Here is a 19,484-nt window from a genome sequence, read left to right on the forward strand (position 1 = left end):
GATGTAGGTGGAGGCATTGTGGTACCAGAAGCCCAGGTTAAATTACCACTTTTATTCTCACCTTCGCCCCTTTCATTGGCACAACAGCTCTCCCAGTTAGCACCCAGGCAAGGCCCAGGGCAGTACTCCCAGGACAGGGCTGCAGTCTGTGACCCATTCTCCAGGCACTTCTGTACTGGGAAGATCAGGTGGCAGAGTGAAGGAGCACTTGGCAGGGCTCCCTGATTATTCTGTCTTTAATCGCTTCCATTCATTCTAACCAAATTTTGCAGTAGAGCTGGAAACAATCATCAGTGACTAGTTAGCTCAGTGAGAGAGAAGGGGGGTGAAGGAGGACAATGGAAATTTCCCCAAAGACATTCAAGTTGCAATTAAGCAGTTAGCAACACAAATATAGAAAGCAAAAGAAATTGTCCAGCACATATGTCATTGGAATTAGATTACCATGCAGATCCCTGCCAAATTAGCCTAGAGAGTTAGTCACAGAAAACTAAGCACATGGATTATTAAACTGCCTGTGGTGAGATCGAGAGCAATAGCCAATCTCCTAAGAGCACTTTGCAAGAGACTAGTAAATCTCACTCTTGGGAAGCACCAGAACCCCTCCGGGTGTGAGTGTGTGCAATTGGCATTGAATTTGGTTCCTTTTAATGCATCTTGCTGTGCCCTGGGTGGGGAAGGAACTATCCCAAGAAGAAACCCAGGGCCCCAGTCCCTTCTCTTTGCCACATGCTGCATGGCTGTAACTGGGACCGTTCTCACAGCCGGCCTTGCTACCTGCACCACTCCCAGTGCTGACAGAACACCCATGGGAGCAGGTAGGATGCTCAGCTTGCAGCCTGCCTCAGGCAATAGCACAGGTCAGGGGCAACCAGGCAGCCGTAGCCTTACCCTCGGATCTAACAGTCTGCGTTCAACTTCCTCTCATGGTACGTGCAGCAGGTTCCAGCTTCCTTTCCGCTGGCCTCCCTCCAAGGAGGAATTTAGCATCCTTCCCATAAATGCTATGTTGTCCTTGGCTCTACAAGAAGATCTTCCTGATTTCAGTTCAGCTTGACAGATGGTTCTTATTTGAACTGTCCCCAGCTGAGTGCTCCCATAACTGAAGGCATCAGAGGACCAATACCCAGCTGAAAGCACTGGGAAATGGCTTAAACATTTTAACTGGAATTTTTGCTGGACTCAGAGGCTTCAACTGGCAAATGCAGGGAGGAAGGGAACTGGTTATTCAGTCCCTGGTTTCCACTGGTTTAGAATTTCCCTGTGTTTTGTAGAGGTTCTGCATTCCCCTCAGCTGAAGAATTTACCCTGCTGCAATCCAGAGTGTCTTCACTGATTTCAGTAATTCTAGGCCAGGTTTATGCTTGTGTGAGAGAAGAATTTGTTCTTTATTTCAGGAGAGCCTGGGCTTATTCATCACTAGCTCTTACACACAGCACAAATCAGAGAAATTCCTTAATACGTTGAGAGAAGCTCTTCCTCTTGCCACAGTGTTCAGTTCTGTCATATTAAACCCATATATAATCTGTATATAAAGTTTCCATAAACATTTATCCACAGTGATGCTGAGTCCCCTGACGAAGTCTGCCTGTGAGGCGGAGGGGTGAGGTAATCAGCTCAGCGTTGTCAGGCTGGACAGACTAACAGCACTTCCTCATGAGGAGGAAACTTTTACAAATTAGGACTCATTCACTCCCTTGCAGCTATATTGCACTTCTCTTTTACTGTCCATAAATCTGGCTCAAGGAAGCTGTCTCATATCATTCATACTAAGAATATATCCTGCCATGGCTTAAGGTAAATTACCTGCTTGCCACCAACTGTCAGCACTTTCAGTTCTTTCTGGGTGATTTTCTATCCTAAGAATTCACACAGCAGAAATTAAACGCTCCTGCAAATGTTGGTTCATTTCGCAAAGTGCGGAGTAATGTTTTCAGCATGTCATTCTGGATATTTTTCATAGCCTTGAAGAGCTCTTCATATCTTACCAGGCTGGCTGGGTCATACTCACAGATGATGAAGAAGAACTCGCAGGCTGATGTTTATAATTAAGAGGAGAGTTTGTCCTAAGGACAGTGAATGACTTAATCACCGGAAGGCAGGGCAGGAGAGCTGGGTGCCCTTCAGCGATGGCTGATTCAAAAACCTTGTAGCCTCTTAACAGACCAGATGAATGATCAAAAAGAAAAAAAGGGAAAAAGAAAGAAAACGTGAAAATCATCTGAGTAGGAGTGGAAGGGACCTCAAGAGTCTGCTTTTCAACCCCAGAAGAAACCCAATGCCACCCACAGATATGTATAATTAGTGCTCTAAAATGCTGCTCATCTTTCTAGGCAACTCCACCATCCTCCCCCTTCTCCTAGAGCACTGAGACTATTCCAGGGCTTGAGAGGTTGCTGTCCCTGCAGTCGTGTGCCTGAGAGCCTCCCAGCCGTGCAGCCTCCCTCATGCAAAGCCAGATACAGAATTACAGCAGCTGCATCTACTTCTAAAAATGCTGCTATCGCACAGTATTGGCTGCAAATACCACTTTTGCCTAAAAGGCGATGATACATGCTCGCAGCACTGCTCATTTGCCAGGCCCTCATGCTATTTTCCAAGGGCTGCCCAGCAGTTAGACACCTGATGTTTGAAGCCTGACACAAAGTCGGGGATGCTGGCAAGCGCAAGCGTGTGTGTAGGCTGATAAGAAACCTGTATTGCTATAGCAACTGAGCCCTGGACTGCTGAGCCTGGGCTGCAGGACTCCTGAAACCTTGTCTAGGTGTATGAAAGCTGGTCCTTGGGTGCTCTAGCTTGACTATGCAGCAGTGTGAGCAGTCGATAACAAATTAAGAGGAAAGGGATAATAAACAAAACATTAAGTACTGGTAACCAAGAACACCCTTCCGTGTTGGAGAAGCCACCTGGAAGGGCGAAAGGGAGGCACACAAGCAGCATCAACAGGCCAAATGACCCCCTTAGTCATATTATTAACAAGAGAGAGGTGAAAGCCTGTAAAAGGCCTCATATATTTTGTTCAGCTGCATGATTCCCCCTTGTGTACATTTTTGTGTGTGTGTGGATTTAGGAGTCCATCTCTGCATTAGCATGTCCCCAGGCATGACTCTTCTATTTTCCCCTTTGCCAGAACAGCTTCTTCCAGCCCTGATGTGAGGGACCAAGACTTGATTAAACACCCACTGAGACATGGCATCTTTCTACTGATTTCATCAGCTTTGGATCTGGACTGTTCGGTGATGACAGAGGAGAGGGGAAGCACAAATAAACATTGTACCTTGTCTTGTACCCAAGTCTTGTTGGGTAGAAATATACTTCAGTGCCTTCTGAGGTACATCAGTACCAGGTTAGTGCCATGGCTTTGAATCATGGAGATGTTGCAGGGAAATTAAATTCATACTTATCTGGACTTTTAAAAACCCCATTAAAATAAATTTCCTTCTGTCCTCCCTCAGCAGCTTGCTAAGCAGAGCTACACTCTGAGCTCAGCGCTGGGCTGGGAGCTCACAGAACAAAGCCCCGACTGTCAGAGTTTGGAAGAGGCAAACACCACTTGGGAGCACCCTTTCCCCCCAACATCTGTGGGCACAGTCCCTGCCTGGCACATCAGCCCTGCAGAAAGCAGGCTGGCACAGCTCCCCCCAGGATTGGATCCAAGGCTGAGGATATTAAGGATGTCTCTGTATTCTTGACAGGAAATTTAGGATCAAACCAGCTTCACATCAGAGCTATGGCACTGCCTGCAGTGCATTGCTGTGCTCTCTGTCCATGCCAGGACACCCTGAGGTACAGCCTGAACTACCTGACACGAGGTCTGCTCTGCTACAGAGAGGAAGAGTGCTTTCAGGTAGATTCATTTCCCCTTTGTTATTAAAACTCTCTGTAAAATAAAATACCAAATTTAATCAATTTTTGTTTTATTAGGAAGGCCGTTGCCAATAACTCTTAATTTCTTCTGCAGAGGCAGCAAGGGGAATGGTTCACTACAATACTTGCACCATAGCTAGGTTTCAGAACACTTTCATTATAAAAGCAGTCGGATTAAATGACAGGTGAGCAAAAGGAACAATAGCTCGTATCAAATATCTGTACCGAGTCAGCAAACATTGCCTCCAGGCAAAACCTTATTATCCTGTAGCACAATACCTCCTTTTCATGAAAGACAACTTTCTTCCGTTTTTCCTCAGTCCTGTCAAACTTACAACTATTCCTGTCCTTTTAACTCTTCAAAATGAGACAGAGACTGACAGCGGAGGTGTAGGGAGGAAATGGAAGGCCACACTGAAAGGGAAGAAAGGCAATGAACACAGTTGGCAGTATGATCAATTGCTATTTTTTTTTTTGACGGATGTTTCATTTCCCATGGGCGGAGGCACATGAGATGATCCTATGCTCCCAACCAAGCTGGCTCTTTATTAAAGGAAGGAGTTGAAGGAGGACTGGTTCATCAGCCCTCCAGGCCAGACCAGCTTGCTGATGCCTTCTCCAAATTCCGCCCCCCCCCCCCCGGTGTGTGTCTTTCCCACCATATTCCAAGCACATCAAAGGGGAGTACAGCTATCTCCCAAGATTTTGTCACTGTACAAATGCAAATGCACTGCAGCCTGCTGTCAAAGCACCTGGAGGAAGAGCACCACTTGGGGCAAACCCACTCCCACCAGCACAGGGGGGCAATTGCAGCAGAAGGTGGTCCCGGGCAGATGAGGGTACAGTTATGTACATGAGCTGCAGGACACAGGAAAGTCAGCAATGTTTATTAGAGCCTGGATCTTTAGTTTTAATGAAAGACACTAAATTTTCTGTCTCTGCCTTGTTTCAGGGACCTTTTAGAGGGTGGTATTTGTAAACACTATATACAACAGCCTGCAAGATTCTCTAGGAAGGCATAGAGGCATGTGTCACCCTCATCATGTTTTATGTTGGTTTTGCTAGGAGACAATCAGCTAATCCACTGCTATGTGTCCCACAGTGAAGTGGGAATGTGGAATTACTGTCTTCACCATCCACTTAATCTGTCAGCTTCAAAGTATTTACAGAAAAGAAACTTCTTACTGCTTTAAAGCCTCCAAAGATGTAACAGTAATCGTGAAAGCCTGATGCTTCAGAATAGTCATCCTTTTATGGAAGGACAGAAGTAACTAGCTTAAAGGAAAGAAGCTCAAAGCAATTATTTGCTGCACTTTTATTTGCCTTTTCAAGTCAGGCAGTCCATTATGCTCCTATAATGGGCCTGAGCAAATGCTAATGCATTCTTGCTCTTCTGAATGCCATCGGAACAATTTGGTCAGCACTGTCGCCCTGCAAAATCCTAGAGCAATGGAAAAGCATTAAAATGCAAACTCTATATTCCTTCAACCACTCAGGTTCTTGGATGGAACGGGCTTGTTCATTCTTTGGTACACAGAAACGTTAAGCAACAGCTAGAACTGTAATTGAAAAATATCAGATCGGTTGCACCTGAAGTATTGTGGAGGTGGTTTGTTGAGGCTTTGGTTTAATGCAGGATGGGATAAATCACACTTAAGGCTGGTGGAATGACTCAGCTGAGCACACACACGGAGCCCGCAGCGTGGATCTATTGCACTGCTGCCCATCTGTTCGCAGCACGACGGGCTGCAGAGCTGCCTGCTCGCGGGAGTCCAAAGCCAACACTGCGCCCATCACAAGCTGATGGGATGGCCAAAGCCTAAATCAACGGCTCTAGTCTCTCAAAACAAGGCTCCAGCAACAGTGCCATGCTTACCTCCAGCTCTCCCTGTGTCAGTCTTGTCTGTTTTGGTGGCTGGACTGAGTGTCCCGCTGGGTGTTTCCTGCCAATTCAATTCACTTTCACCTGTAGTCAGCACTGGGTATTTCTCTGGGTGGGACTAGGGCTCTGCAGGCTACATAGACTGGAAAAAGCAATCCTCAGAAAGAAAACAGAAATCACATTTTAATTTACAGTGATAGGTACTGTGGTACAATGGGCACCACACAGCTGTTTGATGCAGCCAGTGCTTTGAGACAGAACAGAGAGAAACCCCCTCAGTGGAGATCTGGCATGATCTTTATTTATACGTAACACTTGAAATGGTTGTATCTGGGAGACAGGGAACAACAGCCAGTGGGAGTGCACAGCTTGCAGTGATCGGTAGCACACAGACCCCACTAACTGAATACTACAGAGACCCACAGCGATTTGAAAGGAGAGGATCATGCATCAAACTACCATGCCTTTCCCTCCCTGCCACACCTTCTCACATACGCTGTGCTTTTCACCCAGGTGCAATTTACGGCATGTCATGACAGAGGATCTGTGGGATGACTTCAGAGATGACTGAAATCAAGAAGGAGATCCAGCTGACTTGGCTAAGCATCAGTTCAGGCCCTGCTGGGACTTCTGCAGAATCACCAGGGGGAACACAGGCTGGGTTCCCCTGCTCAACAGGTTTTGGACACACAGCCCCTCTCTGGGGAGGACGCCCAGGTGTCCCACGCGTCGCTCTGGGTATTACAGATGGCATATTCGGCACAGCAGGCTCCCCAGACACCATCTTGCTGCCATACTTGCATTTCCATGAGGGCCAGTCAGTCTGTGGCCCATTCAGTCCTTGTTTCACACAGAATACAACACAGTGCCAGTGCTGAAATGGTTCCTGGGTCCTCCAGATATCCAGCCTTACTGGGGCACCAAAATATTCACAGCATTCAGCAGTCAGTTTGATCTTTTCCAGCTCTTAAACTGCAGCACTAGCCCTAAATCCAGGTATCTGTGACCCTCAGAAAACAAGACATTATCTGCTGTCCCTCACCGGTGTAAGCTCTTAGCCCAGATCTGGGAGAACTTGTAGTGCTGAGCAGCTGCCACGAGCCTTCAGTTCCTCCTGCCGGGAATCCTAAAACTGACCTGACCCCTCAGCCAGATTTAGCCCCAGACAAGACAACCTGACCACAGCATAAAGGACAAGGAGCTATTCGCTGGTTAATAACCATCAGCCATTACCAGAGAAGCATATTTCAGATCAGCAGCTGGCAGGAAAGAGACCCAAAGATCAGCATTTGTTTCCACAGCCAACCCAGCGACCTGACTCAGGAACACTGAAAGAAGCTTAAGCACTGCTGCTATGGGAAAGAGGGATTGCTAAGTGGGGGAAGAATATCTGATGTGTAGGAAAGCGGTGGCATCACAGAGGCAGTGACCTGCAGAAACCTTTGCAAGAGGTTAGAAACACTGGCAGCCCAACACTTGAGAAAACCACAGTTGCTTTGTCTTGGCTGGATGCTTCACCAGAGGCTGCCTTTCCCAGAGAGACCTCTCTGAGGCAGGTAGCGAAGTCAGCAGCCACTCCCACCACCATTTAATCCTATACACAGGTACTCCATGTCCCCTGTGAGGCAGAGCATGCTGCCCCGACTGGAAATAGTGCTGTGCTCAGAATGCCATGAGCACTGGGAGGAGTCCTTGTTATTTTCAGGGCTGAACACTGTCTTTACCATCAAGGAGTTGTGTTTTCTGTATTTCCCTCACAGTGGGCAGAATCCTACCCACTTGCAAAGCTGCAGGAGATGGCTCCTTAATAGATCTTCCTTCCTCTCACATCTAGGTACTACACAGCCTTCATCTGCAGAGACCTCAGGATGGTGATTCTGGAAGGGGATGGTGGGGAGGGACAGGGCAGAGAGAAGAGGATGCTGGCTAGGGCAGATCCTCTGGTGCTGCAAACTCATACCCAGGCCTTGACTTGAGTGTTCCAACCCTTGGCACAGCTGCACAGGCCTCCCTCCTCGTACCAGTGCCACTTCACCCCCTTGTACACAGCCCTGCTGTATGGCTGGAAGCACATGAAGAGGCGGAGACGCCTTGCCAGGCTGCAGTAGATAGCCATGGCCACCACAATGAGAGGGGACATGATGACGAAGCCGAGGATGATGAGAGCAGAAGAGCTGTTGTCATCCAAGATGCTTCTGCAGTAGCGGGCAGCTGAGTGCAGCACCTGTGGGAAGAGCGAGACAGAGCTTGTCACAGACCTGGTGGTGGATACAAGTGGTGACCAAAGTACCCTTGAGTTATGCAGCACTGGTAAATATATGCATGCAGCATTGCATGACTCTTCAGGTAAATCAGGACTCCACTGAGCCATTTTTTCTCTCTGTAGGCCCTCCAGAGCCTCCCACTTCATCCTGTTGGGCATCAAACCCATTTGCATCCCACAGTAAAACATTTCCAGAAGGTGTCAAAGCCACAGTGGGAATTGCCTGGCCCAGAGGTACATGATTTCTCTATGAATTATGCTTCACTCCAGCTAGCAGCAGCACTTGGGTCTGCCTTGTTCTACAAAACAATTACCATGACAGATGTCTCCCTGTTCATTAGTCTGAGGGATCAGGAAAAGCTTTCCAATAACAGCAGCTATGAGTTCTCATAATTTCAGAGCAATAAAAATCAAAGCCAAACTTCTCAGACGAGCAAATACATCGGTACTGAGAAAACAGTAATAGCGCAGTCCCTTTGTCAGGGAGCTTTGAGATGGGGAGCTGTGGGTTGACAACTCATGTTGCTGGGATGTCAGCTGAAAAATACAATGCAATGGCTGTATCAGAAAGTTACAGCACATCCCCCAAAGCTATAAATGTTTGCAGTCAACAGCACATCTTAGCATGCTGTTGTGTCCTGGGGTTTAGAGGCCTCAAGTGAGCAAACTAAGATTCCACCTACAGAATGAGCACGTTCACCACACATAGATGGCTCCTCGGAATAGATATCCTGGCACTAAAAGTGCTGCCAAACAAGCAGTTGTCCCAGAGCTGAGCGAGAGTTTACACATCTGGGAAACATGATTTTACACTTCAACTAGGCAGAGAGGGTGTCTCCTCCCTTGCTGTGGACTGGGACCTCCACAGCAATATCCATGCACAGGTCCACAGAAGTCAGAAGAGCCTTCCTGGGTTAAACTGGGTAAGTGGCTGACCCTACTGCATGGTTGGATCCTTTCCTACCACCCATGCTAGGATCTGCTCACTCAGAGATCACCCAAGGACTTGGGTCATTAGGTAGGATGCACAGATTTCATTAAAAGGAAGGGGAAAAACGTTCTTCTTTCAATATTTCTCGGGTAAATACATCAGTTTGAGAATATTCAAGTAATCTTCCCTTTAGTTCAGGTTCTGTGGAACGAGGAGACCAATAACATCTATATTTTGAGTCAATTCTATCTGCTGGGAGAAGGTACTGCAGTGTGGTTTTTTTCCCCCAAAGTAGGAAGTAAAAGAGCTCTTCTAGCTTAGGATAATCAGCAGAAGTCATACTGAGCTGGTCTAAGCCACTGCCTGTGAGGAAAACAGGAGAACTGCTTTTTCACATCCATACTTAGCCAACTGATTCTGAAAATATTTACAGAAATATACCAAGAAGAAATTTATAAGTAATGAAATAATGAAATCCAGAGGACAGCAACCAACTGGAATGGACACGCACCCAGCCAGAGCCCTTACTGACAAAGTAGACTCATTTGTTGGTGTGAGAAACTGTACAGCACATTTGGAACGCATCTGAATGTTAGATTGGCATAAGAAGGGATTATATATTCTGTTAGACTTTAATGGTTCTATAATTAGTCATTAGGCAGATCAAATATGACACTGTAGAGGGCTTACTTAAATGGAAAGTAACAAACCCTGTCAGAGCCCACGGAGGACTTGTGTGAATTACGGAGGAGTTCAGGTTGGCAGCACTCAGTAACAGAGGTCACAGGAAAGAGAAATATTGTGACATTAAAACGCAAACAGCAACTTTGTCAAGCCAGAGACTGTATTCATCTGACCCCTCACAGCTGCTTGTTATTTTCACGGGAATACAACTTTATTGCCCAATCAAGCTTCCGTTTCCCACAATATTGGAGGAAGGGAGGAGTAAAAATGTATCTTGCTCATTGCTGCCAGCATTCAGGTGTGCCCACATGATTGGATTCTCATGCAAGCTTGTTGTGAAATGCTGTAGATTTATCTCTGATCACTTTATACTTAAAAAAACTGTACAAAGTGCAGCGCACGGGCAATCAGGACCAAGAGGTCCCACGTTCTCTCAGTCCCCGAGGAGCTGGGCAGTCACGAGCAGCTGCTGTCAGTGCTCTCCCTGCTCCTCCAAGCCTTTTGTGCTAACCCACCGACACTGAACGTACGGGTGCCAGCCAACTACTTATAGACAATTAGCCCAGAAACCACAGAGCCTGTACTTCCCTAGACAAATGCACATGCCAGCTTTCCTTATAGCCATGCCACAGGCACAAGCAGGAGAGCCCACTCCCTTGTACAACCAAGCGCCTGCAGGTCAGCAGGAACTACCACAACCCAGTTCTTGTCAGCCCAGGCTGTACACGTACCTCCCCCACTCACCTCATGCAAAAAATCTATACACATACACACTCCTTATGGAAACAAAGCCAAAGCTTGGGGAATCCAGCCTCAGCTTTACAGTCACTGTTCCCCATGGGCTAAAATAAAACCATGGCCCTGCCTTAGAGGTGGCTTACTTACCCGGGAGTGGCATTGGAAGCCAAAATAAACTACCACAATGGTAGGAAGCAGCACAATGGTGAAGATAACAAACATCAGGAGCAAATTCATGAAAAAGACCAAGAAGTTCATGGTGCCTACCACCAGGGTCCATGCCAAGCAGCACCAGGCACTCCGTGGCTCCCTGGGAAGGAGCTGGTCATCCATGTCATACGGCGGGAGGCTAGGAATCATCTGAGACTTGTCTGAGAGGTTTTCTGCTCCAAAGTCCTCACTGTCCTGGCCAGACATTCTTCAAGAAGGTTGCTAATCAACCTACTCTTATCGAAAATGGGGTGTTTTTTTTGCTTTTTGTGACAGACCTGGGAAGTAATTTTCAGTGGCTTTTTCTGCCTCTTCCACAGATGGACAGGAACGTTTAACCAGAGATCATAATGGAGCAAGGAAGGAAAGGCCGCTTTTGGCCACCTGCTTTCCCAGGACCTGGCCAGCACAGGTTGTTTCCCTTCAGAATGTTCTCCAACAGTGTCCCAACCTCAGTTTCAAAGTAGATGTGGCTGCTGGAAGTTTGGCAATGGTTATTATTTTGCTTTTGAATCCACAGTACTCCTGAATTTGTTGTTGTTCTCCCTAGGACTGTGATCCCACGAAGTCCCAAACAGTTGCTGTCTTAGCTTTGATAGGCTGCTCAGTTCCAGAGAGTGCCTAGCTTTAGTATCCTCCTCCACCTTTGAGCACTGCTGTTTGCCAAGAGTATCAGGCTTAAGCACTTTCAGACAGTTCCTTGACTGCAAATCATCTTTCCACACTCTTCACCCTGTACCCATGTAAATATTCCTGCTCAACTTTCATCCAAATGAAGTGACCAGTGAAGATAACGAACAGCAGCTGTTTCTCCGCTCTCTGCCTTGCTGGAGTCCTTGCCCACACCTTGCAGAGCTGGAAGCAAAGACTGGAGCGGTGTGTGGTTTCACTGCTCTCAGCTGCCCGCAGTCACAGGCACTCAAATACAAGCAGTGTCTTCCTCCCCGAGCTGGCTCTCAGAGCTTTGCAACACTGCTCTGTTTACAGAGTAGATTCTGAAGCCGCTTCCCGTGCCAGCCAATCCTTCACATCTATCTCACTACTGAAGTGATTTAGCACACAGCACCCAAGAGCCACGCTCAAACCATACATTCCCAGAGCAAGATGGTCCCTTTCCAATTTTAAACACTCTGCCTCTGATTAATTTTCTACAATTTCTCTCTAGATTAAAAAACCTTAGAGAAATTGATGATAATAATCACTATATACCTCAGAAATCTTGTGTTCTCTGCAGCCATCACTGTTATTGTTTGCAGAACATACTGATACTCTTGTAGTGAAGGCACAGCAATTATCAACTCTTTCATCTGCCTCCTATGATCAATATTATTTAAGAATTTCAGTGGTATCTGCACATTTATGTAGCCTTTTAGATACATTCATATATGGATAATCATAGTACTGCAGGAGGGAGAAAACTTCCTTAACTTCAAAGGAAACTGAGGTAGCACAGGTCCTACCAGAAGTCACAGCTCATCCGTGGCACAAGTCAGGGAAAGAATCCAGGAGTCCCGTGGTCCACTTGATGCTATTTTGCTCAGAAAGTTCTGCCCTAGAAAAAGGTTATCAGAAAAACAAGGTTCACACAATGCAAAGTGTAAAATGATTTTATAATACAGATGAGTGCTAGCTTTTCTTCATTTAATGTTTTTGTTAAAAATTGTGTCTTTTGGGTGCCCATCCCCTTGCCATTATTGGGTGTTTTGGTATGTTTATCTGCCTTATTTACTGGCCAGCTGTAGCAACAGCACAGACAGTTTTCTCCAAGGACTTGGACAGACCCACTCGTGAAGCATTTACTGGTGGCCCATTAAAAGAGCTCTACCAGGTGATAAGTCAGGGCTAGTGGACCTCAGGGCAGCTGCATCCCAAACACACCACGGCTTACCAGCAGCCTCTGACAAAGCCATGACAGCAGGAGGAGATGATGAGAGCAACACAAACGCAATATCCAGGCTCAATATTCATCCCTCGTGAGTGAAGCAGACTGTTACTGATTTCTGGCATTACTTTTAATCAAAGTTAAGCGCCATTGTGCCAGGCACTCCACACGTATGGACTAAATGCACAGCATATCTTACTGTGCAAGTTTTAGAAACAGGGAACAGGAATACATAGAATTAAAAGTGTTCCCCAAGCTTCTTTCAAAGCTAAAATTTGGATGTGGATTTCCAAGTCACAGGCCACTATTTCAATGAGGAGGCACATATGTCTTATATTAGTCATTTTTCTGACTGTAGAAAGTAGAATATCACCCTGCAAAGATACAAGCTCATGTAGCCAGAAGGATCGCCTTCTAATTGAAATAGAATACAATTGAACAGACTCTGTCCTCTTGCTGCTGAAAGTACCTCCTCACCCTGGGCTGGAAGAGTGTTACACACTGCTTGTAGAAAGAAAACAGTGAGACAAATTGAGACTATTTGCTATCTGCCACGCATAATCAATACCAAAACAGAAGCTTTAACGTTGAAGTGAGTTGAAGGGCTGTGTGAGGATACAGATTTCTAAGGTGTAACGAGGGATACCAGCAAGAAGGAGGCCTTTTGAAACAAATAAGTAAACAGCTCAACAACATCCATACTTGTTATGCAGTTCCCCAGCTATGAAAATTATTAGTTGATCCACACTCACCACTTCATTTTTTTTTCTATAGCTCTTCTTGCAGGGCCTCTTAGACATCCAAAAGAGTCTCACAAACTTTAGCTCTATCAGTATCCAGCAGCAAAAATTCACCTGGCTAATCTGTAACAGATCACAAGTCAGGTGTATCATTCTTATTAACAGCAGAAATAACTCATAACTACGTGGGGCACTTCGTTCTGTGCTTACCATTGACGGATCTCAAAGCCCATCAGAAAAATACAAAGCCTCAGCCACAGGAGGCTGCTGGAAGCTTGGCAATAATTAAGTTCTTGCTGCTCCCTCAGAGATGGGGGGCTCGCAGGGCAGAGGATTGCCAGCCAAGGCTCCAGCCCACAGGACCCAACCAAGGTGAAAACAGTAGACTCAGAGTTGGTGGTCAGAGTCAATGAAGAGTCCAGATCTTCAGGCAAGCTTACAGTTATAAGGCAGGTCCAAGGTCAGCCTGGAAAGTCAGTCTACAGGTCAGAGACCAGAATAAGGTCCATGCCCAGCCTTAGCTGCAACGCAGCTAGCCCCAGAAACAGGTACACCTACAACAGCAACTCAGGCAGAAGGATGCTGCCAGGCCTGAGCTTAAATGGGCCCCAGGCAGAGGGTGTGGATGGAAGCCTTTTGCGATAATGAAAATGCATTTTAACCTGTGGGAGGTCTGAAAATTGTATTCTTTAAATTTATTTTCCTTTGGAAAAAAACACACATTCTAATGATTCTTCTAATAACCAAGTGACCTTCGTGTCAAACAAACCCCAGTGATAGTAAGAAAGATTCCCCAAGCTTCTAATTCTGTGAAGTTTCCACATCCAGAACAAGCCCCTGCCTGTAAGTGGGAAAGATGTCTTGATGATGGTGCAAGTTATGGAGCAGTTTCTAACAAGGAGCATCATTGCTTTGAGATGCTGAAACTGAGAATGATTAAAGATGATCAGACAAATTCGTTAGTTCTCTTTTCTGATGGCAGAGACTCTCGCTGCTAAGAAATATTTTTTCCACTGCCTATAATGACAGCACCATCTTGTGGTTTGTTACAGTTCATAAAAAATGTTCGTTTTACATCTCACAATCTCTTACACACAGAGGAAGTACTGTAAGACATGCTACCCAGCATGGAATTCTTCCAGTCACTGAAAACAACACAAAAACTTTTCACACTGCTTTAGCATTGCTAGTTTGAGCACTGCTAGCAATACAGCCCAGCAGCAAGAGATGGGTACTGAACAGTGACCGAAATAAGGCCCCATTTCACAGGACTTCATCGACACCTCCAGTCCCTCACAGGATAAACGACAATGCAAAACGGCAAAGCCGCTCCCTCCTCATGTCTCTACAGACACATGGATTGTGATTTCACTGAAAGCACTTTACTGAGCTCACTCCCTTCAGTGTTCCCGGCATCTATGAATTCAAGGCTTCATTTCTGGTTTTCCCGCATGGATGAAAATGGATGGACACCTTCAGACAACAGAAAGAGCGTATCCCATCAGTTAAACTCCTTGTTGTAAGGGACCTCAGACAAGAATGCACCCAAGAGCATAATTTTTGCAACTGTGATGGGTACATCCCGGGGAGGGCAGATAAACCAGCAGACACCTGTGGAAACCAAAGATAATGAACCTGAGAAACTTTACAGAGTGATGAGCCAAGACAAAACCTTCTATGAAAAAAGACTCAGAGTTCATGGAAAGGACACTGAGACACCTCTTCAACAACCACAAGGGACCACCACAGACAACCGAAACCCCCCATGGAAGCCCCTCTTTCCCAAATTTTAGTCTGCTTGTGCAATGTGTTAACATATGCCTGAGATTCCCTGAAAATAGGTGGGTACTTCTTGGAAATTACATTAATATTTTAAAAATTCTATATAATGAGTGTGCTTTTGTCTTTCAGTATGCACGTTAGGTGGAGGCATGCACCTGGCGCTACATTAACAAGGCCTCCTTCTTGATGCTACACCGGTACGAAGAGGTTTATTCCCAATTCCGGTGACAGAGGGATGCGCTACGGGGCAGGGTAAGCGCCGCCAAGTCTGCTACACCCCAAGCTCTGTGGAATGGCCACCTCCAAGCAGCTCGGGTCCCCCTTATTCGGGGAGTTTCGGCATAAAGCTCCTGAGTACAATCCCCTGGGAGCAACCAACAGCTTCCTCGTACAGTGGCTCCTCCAGGGAGGTGGATTCTGGACAGCGCTGCCCCGCACCCCGCGGTCAGCTAAATAATCACCCTCAGAATAATTCCACCGGGTTTTCACGGGGCGTGGGGAGGGGAAATACCACACAACGGCCTGGCAGGGAAACCCCTCACGCCACAGCGGCCCAGCCTGCCGGGAAGCGGCGGAAGAGCCGAGGCCGGGCCCCTCGTCCCCGCCCCGGAAGGGGCCGCGTTGCCGCCAAGGGGCCGCGGAGATGGTGCTGCTGAGCGCTCCGCGCTGGCTGCGCAGCCGCCTCACCGACCGCTTCTGGAGGGTGCAGGAGGTGCTCAAGTATGCGCGGGTGAGTGTCCCCGCTGCGGCTCCTTCCTCGGCCGCCCCCCTGAGGGGCTCCGGCCCGCCCGAGGCCCGCGGGTCCTTCCCCGCCCAGCGCTGGGGCCGGCGAGGGCCCGCGGGGTGACTCGCGTCAACCGGGCATTTTCTGTGGATGGAAATTGGTCTGTTTGGTTAAAGCCGGAGGCCGTAAACACGCCTGGTGTTGGTGCTATAACACAGCACATGGGGGTGAATAAAAGCGAGAGCCCTGCGGCAGAAGAAATAGGAGCAACTGGGGCAGAGCAGAGTGTAAACACAGCGGGCTGCAGGCTGGAGTTGGCTGTGGGGGTTTGCTGGTTTTTAACTGGGAAAAGGAGCAGGGGAAAAAAACCAACCTTGCTCTTCAAGTGCATTTTAAAAGGTGAACGAGACTGCTGCACAACATGATTTCAACTGAAGTTCAAGCTGTTGTACCTCCACTCGGGGAGAACCTTTCTCAAGGGCAGGCTGTTAGCATCCTGGTTGGTAGTACGGCTTGCTGTAGGGTTGAGGTAGAAGATGTTGCAGTAAGTGACAGTAAGTGACAGTATCTTGGTCTGCCCACAGTCCCTGTAGTAGTTATTTATTTCTCTGACTGCGCAGGACTGGCTACTTACTTCTTCCTGCTTCACGTTAGATGGATGTTAGTAGCTCCAGCAAACTTATTCATTATACTTTGTGTTCGGGCAACTGCAATGTTTTTGACATACCAGAGGCTCCTGTCCTGTCCCTGTATTCATACTGACAAAACTGAGAGGGCAGCTCAGGAGTGAGAATAAATGCGTGAGTTTAGGGTTTGCCTGCAAGCACTGAAGATGATTTTGTGGTTGCCTCTCTGCTGCAACCACAGCTGAAGTGAGGTCTGGTTTTGGCTCCCTTCTGCTGGATTGAAATTTTTCAGCCTGCTCCAACTTTTCAACTTCAGGTTTCCCATGCTATAAAACAAGGAAATAGTATTTTCATTATATACCAGCTGAAGGCTTAGCTGATGTTTGTGAAGTGATCCTTGTTATGAAGAGTTGTGAAATGCAAATGAGCATATATTAGTATTTCTGAAGGGTTTAAGAGCCTTAAAGATAACTGAACAAGAACATCTTGGTTTTGTTTCAGCATTTTCGTGGAAGGAAGAACCGCTGCTATAAGCTGGCTGTACGAAGTGTTCGGAGAGCTTTTGTGAAGTCTACAAAGGCCAGAAGAGAGAAGAAGAGATTCCTAAGAGCGGTAAATAGCAACATGTTAGATGTAAACATTAAAGTGTGCAAAGAGCAGAACTGAAATAGCCATTTTCCTTACTGGGGGGGTTCTCTCAAAATGTTTTACCTGTGGGTGAGAAATAAGAGTTTAAAGTAAGCACAGTCCCTCTGTGGTCTGAAACAGCTCACGTTGTGAAGTTCATACATGTATATGTTGCACTGAGAAGACTGTAGGTCTGAAAATGTGAGCAGATCAGCATGACAAAAGGTTTACTTTTAAAGTATTTTATCATCCAAGATGTTAATTTTTACACTTTCAGCTTTGGATCACGAGGATTGAAGCAGCTTCTCTTGAACATGGTTTGAAATACCCAGCTTTCATAAGCAATCTGCTTAAGGTAAGGATGGTGCTTGAAGAATAATTACTTTGAAACAACAAATTGGAGAAGATGCCTCATAGAGGTCTTCTGAAGTGCCAGGCAAATTAGTTTCCTAAAACTCTGAAGTCTTTCAAGTAGATGTAGTCTGACAAAACACATCAAAGTGCTGCTGGTTACTATCTAAGATTGCAACAGCAAGGAATTGAAGCTGCAGCCTCCACTTGCCAATCTTTAAAGAGTAGTGGTGGGGACTTCCAAATTGGAGCCTGAGCAGGCAGTAGGGCATGGTGGAGGGTTTGAAAAGCTCCTTCTGTCAGACTGAACTTGTGCCAACACTGTCCTGCTTCCTAGTTGTGATGAAAAGCCTTCTGCTTATGAAAGGAATTTCATTCACTTCAGGAACTAAGTCCTGCCCAAAACCTGTTTCTCTTCCTTATACGCATAATCGCCTTTTATCCTGGGGAGTGTTGTTGCTCTACACCTTGTTCTGTCCCCAAAACTTTTACTGTGCACCTTAAGAACACGACTTGTAAAATGCTTTTACGCTTGTTGCTACTGCGGGCATTAAGTGACTGCTGCCTTTCCTTTTACGTCAAGAAATTTAAAAATACAAAGCTTGGATTAGCAAAAACAACCCTAAGAAACTGTTTTCATTACTAGCTTTGTGTTTTGGTGAGCATGGACCAGGCAGAGTTAGTGCCACTGTCCCTTGTTCTTAAACGTGCTGGGGAATTTGTTTTAATTTGTTGATACTGGAACTGTAAAATTAAAACTTGTTTCTCTTGGTTGTGATCATAATAAGGAGGTAGTGGTTTTTGCTTCTTAAAGTGGAACTACATATAAATTTATAGCGCATTTCAAAACATTTTATCTGGGTTTCAAATAAATAGATCACTTCCTAGGCTTTCTGACATGTTTCCTGTAAAGTAATATAGTTCCTGAAATTTATACACTCTTTTTCCTGGTTACTCTTGTCATGCTGTAACCAAAAGAATTAAGCACTGCCTAAAAGTTAACTCTTTTTCTCTTTTTTTTTTTTTTTCTCTCCTCAAGATGCCTGTCCCTTTGATTCTTGTTTCAGAGCAGTATATTTTTGTAAGGTTCTCTGCTGGAAGATCCAAAAGTAAACTGTTTTATATAATACATCCCTTTTAGAATATGCATTTAACAGTGCAATATCTAGACTTGTTAAGAGTATTTGACTCTGCAGTCTTTCCTTCTCTACTCCAGGACACATTTTAAAATACCAAGCAGCTTCTATCACAAGAGGTAAACTTGAATATGTTTAAGAACAGAAACAAGTGCCATGGATTAACCTGTAACATGTAGCCTTCCATGAAATGAGATTCTTCTTCAGTTTTTGGTTTCTACCAGAAAGACTTTGAGAAAGTCAGTAAAGAAATTTTACACATTGGCTTAATGAGACATCCATGGCTGACTAGTGATGTCTGACAGTTCTCTAATAGTTCCAGAATTGTACAGCATAGAAAAAAGGTAATTTCCCTTAAGACCTCAGGTAGCCATTAAGTGTTGCGGTGGTGTTTGTAAAAATTACAGTACTTAACCAACAAATTTTCTTGCATTTAGTCCCAGGTGGAGCTGAATAGGAAAATGATTGCTGATTTGGCTATTTATGAGCCAAAGACGTTCAAGTCCCTGGCTGCGTTAGCCCAGAGGAGGAGACAAGAAGGCTTCCTTGCTGCCCTGGGAGATGGAAAAGAACCAGATGGGATATTTTCACGTATTGTACACCACTATTGATATTAAAAGAGCCTGCAGATACATGTTATAAACAGGAACTTGTATTGCAAAGTAAACTCGCTGGCTGACTGCTAAGATCGTAGCGGTGGAATAAAATCCTCTAAGGATGGTTCCAGAAGGAAGAAGGGGTGGGTCTGGCTGTGAAGTTTGCACATTGATGACTTTTTCCCCCCCTGTATCGTTGTAACTGAACCACATCGAGTTAGAAACCGCAGTTTGAAGTTAGCAGTGGTAAGTCAGGCCTGTAGAAGTTCCGGTGTTAACAACATCTCTAGCGTGCGTACGCTTTTTGTTCTCGTAAGGACTTTAATAAAGATATTTTTTTGGTAACTGCTCCTGGAAAACCAATTTTGAGTGGTGAATTGTGGCGCTGCGCGGGGGAAGAGCCCTGCCCCAGAGGGCTCTCAGCGCGGAGCAGCCCCCGCCGGGC

At 46.0% G+C, this 19,484-nt stretch overlaps 2 protein-coding genes across 2 annotated transcripts; one reads left to right on the forward strand and one right to left on the reverse strand.

Annotated features, from left to right (window-relative positions):
• Positions 1–6,028: 6,028 nt before the first annotated feature.
• On the reverse strand, positions 6,029–11,523 carry TMEM278 (transmembrane protein 278). Its single transcript, XM_074892932.1, has 2 exons — positions 10,513–11,523; positions 6,029–7,973 (listed from the first exon to the last, which is right to left on the reverse strand). The coding sequence occupies exons 1-2, from the start codon at positions 10,780–10,782 to the stop codon at positions 7,704–7,706; spliced, it is 540 nt and encodes a 179-aa protein (XP_074749033.1). The 5' UTR covers positions 10,783–11,523; the 3' UTR covers positions 6,029–7,703.
• Positions 11,524–15,559: 4,036 nt separating this feature from the next.
• Positions 15,560–19,384, forward strand: MRPL20 (mitochondrial ribosomal protein L20). Its single transcript, XM_074892933.1, has 4 exons — positions 15,560–15,709; positions 16,831–16,941; positions 17,234–17,311; positions 18,881–19,384. Exons 1-4 carry the CDS (start codon positions 15,623–15,625, stop codon positions 19,052–19,054), a joined length of 450 nt encoding a protein of 149 aa, XP_074749034.1. The 5' UTR covers positions 15,560–15,622; the 3' UTR covers positions 19,055–19,384.
• Positions 19,385–19,484: the final 100 nt, after the last annotated feature.

The sequence above is a fragment of the Strix uralensis genome, chromosome 23, assembly GCF_047716275.1.
Source record: "Strix uralensis isolate ZFMK-TIS-50842 chromosome 23, bStrUra1, whole genome shotgun sequence".
NCBI lineage: Eukaryota > Metazoa > Chordata > Aves > Strigiformes > Strigidae > Strix > Strix uralensis.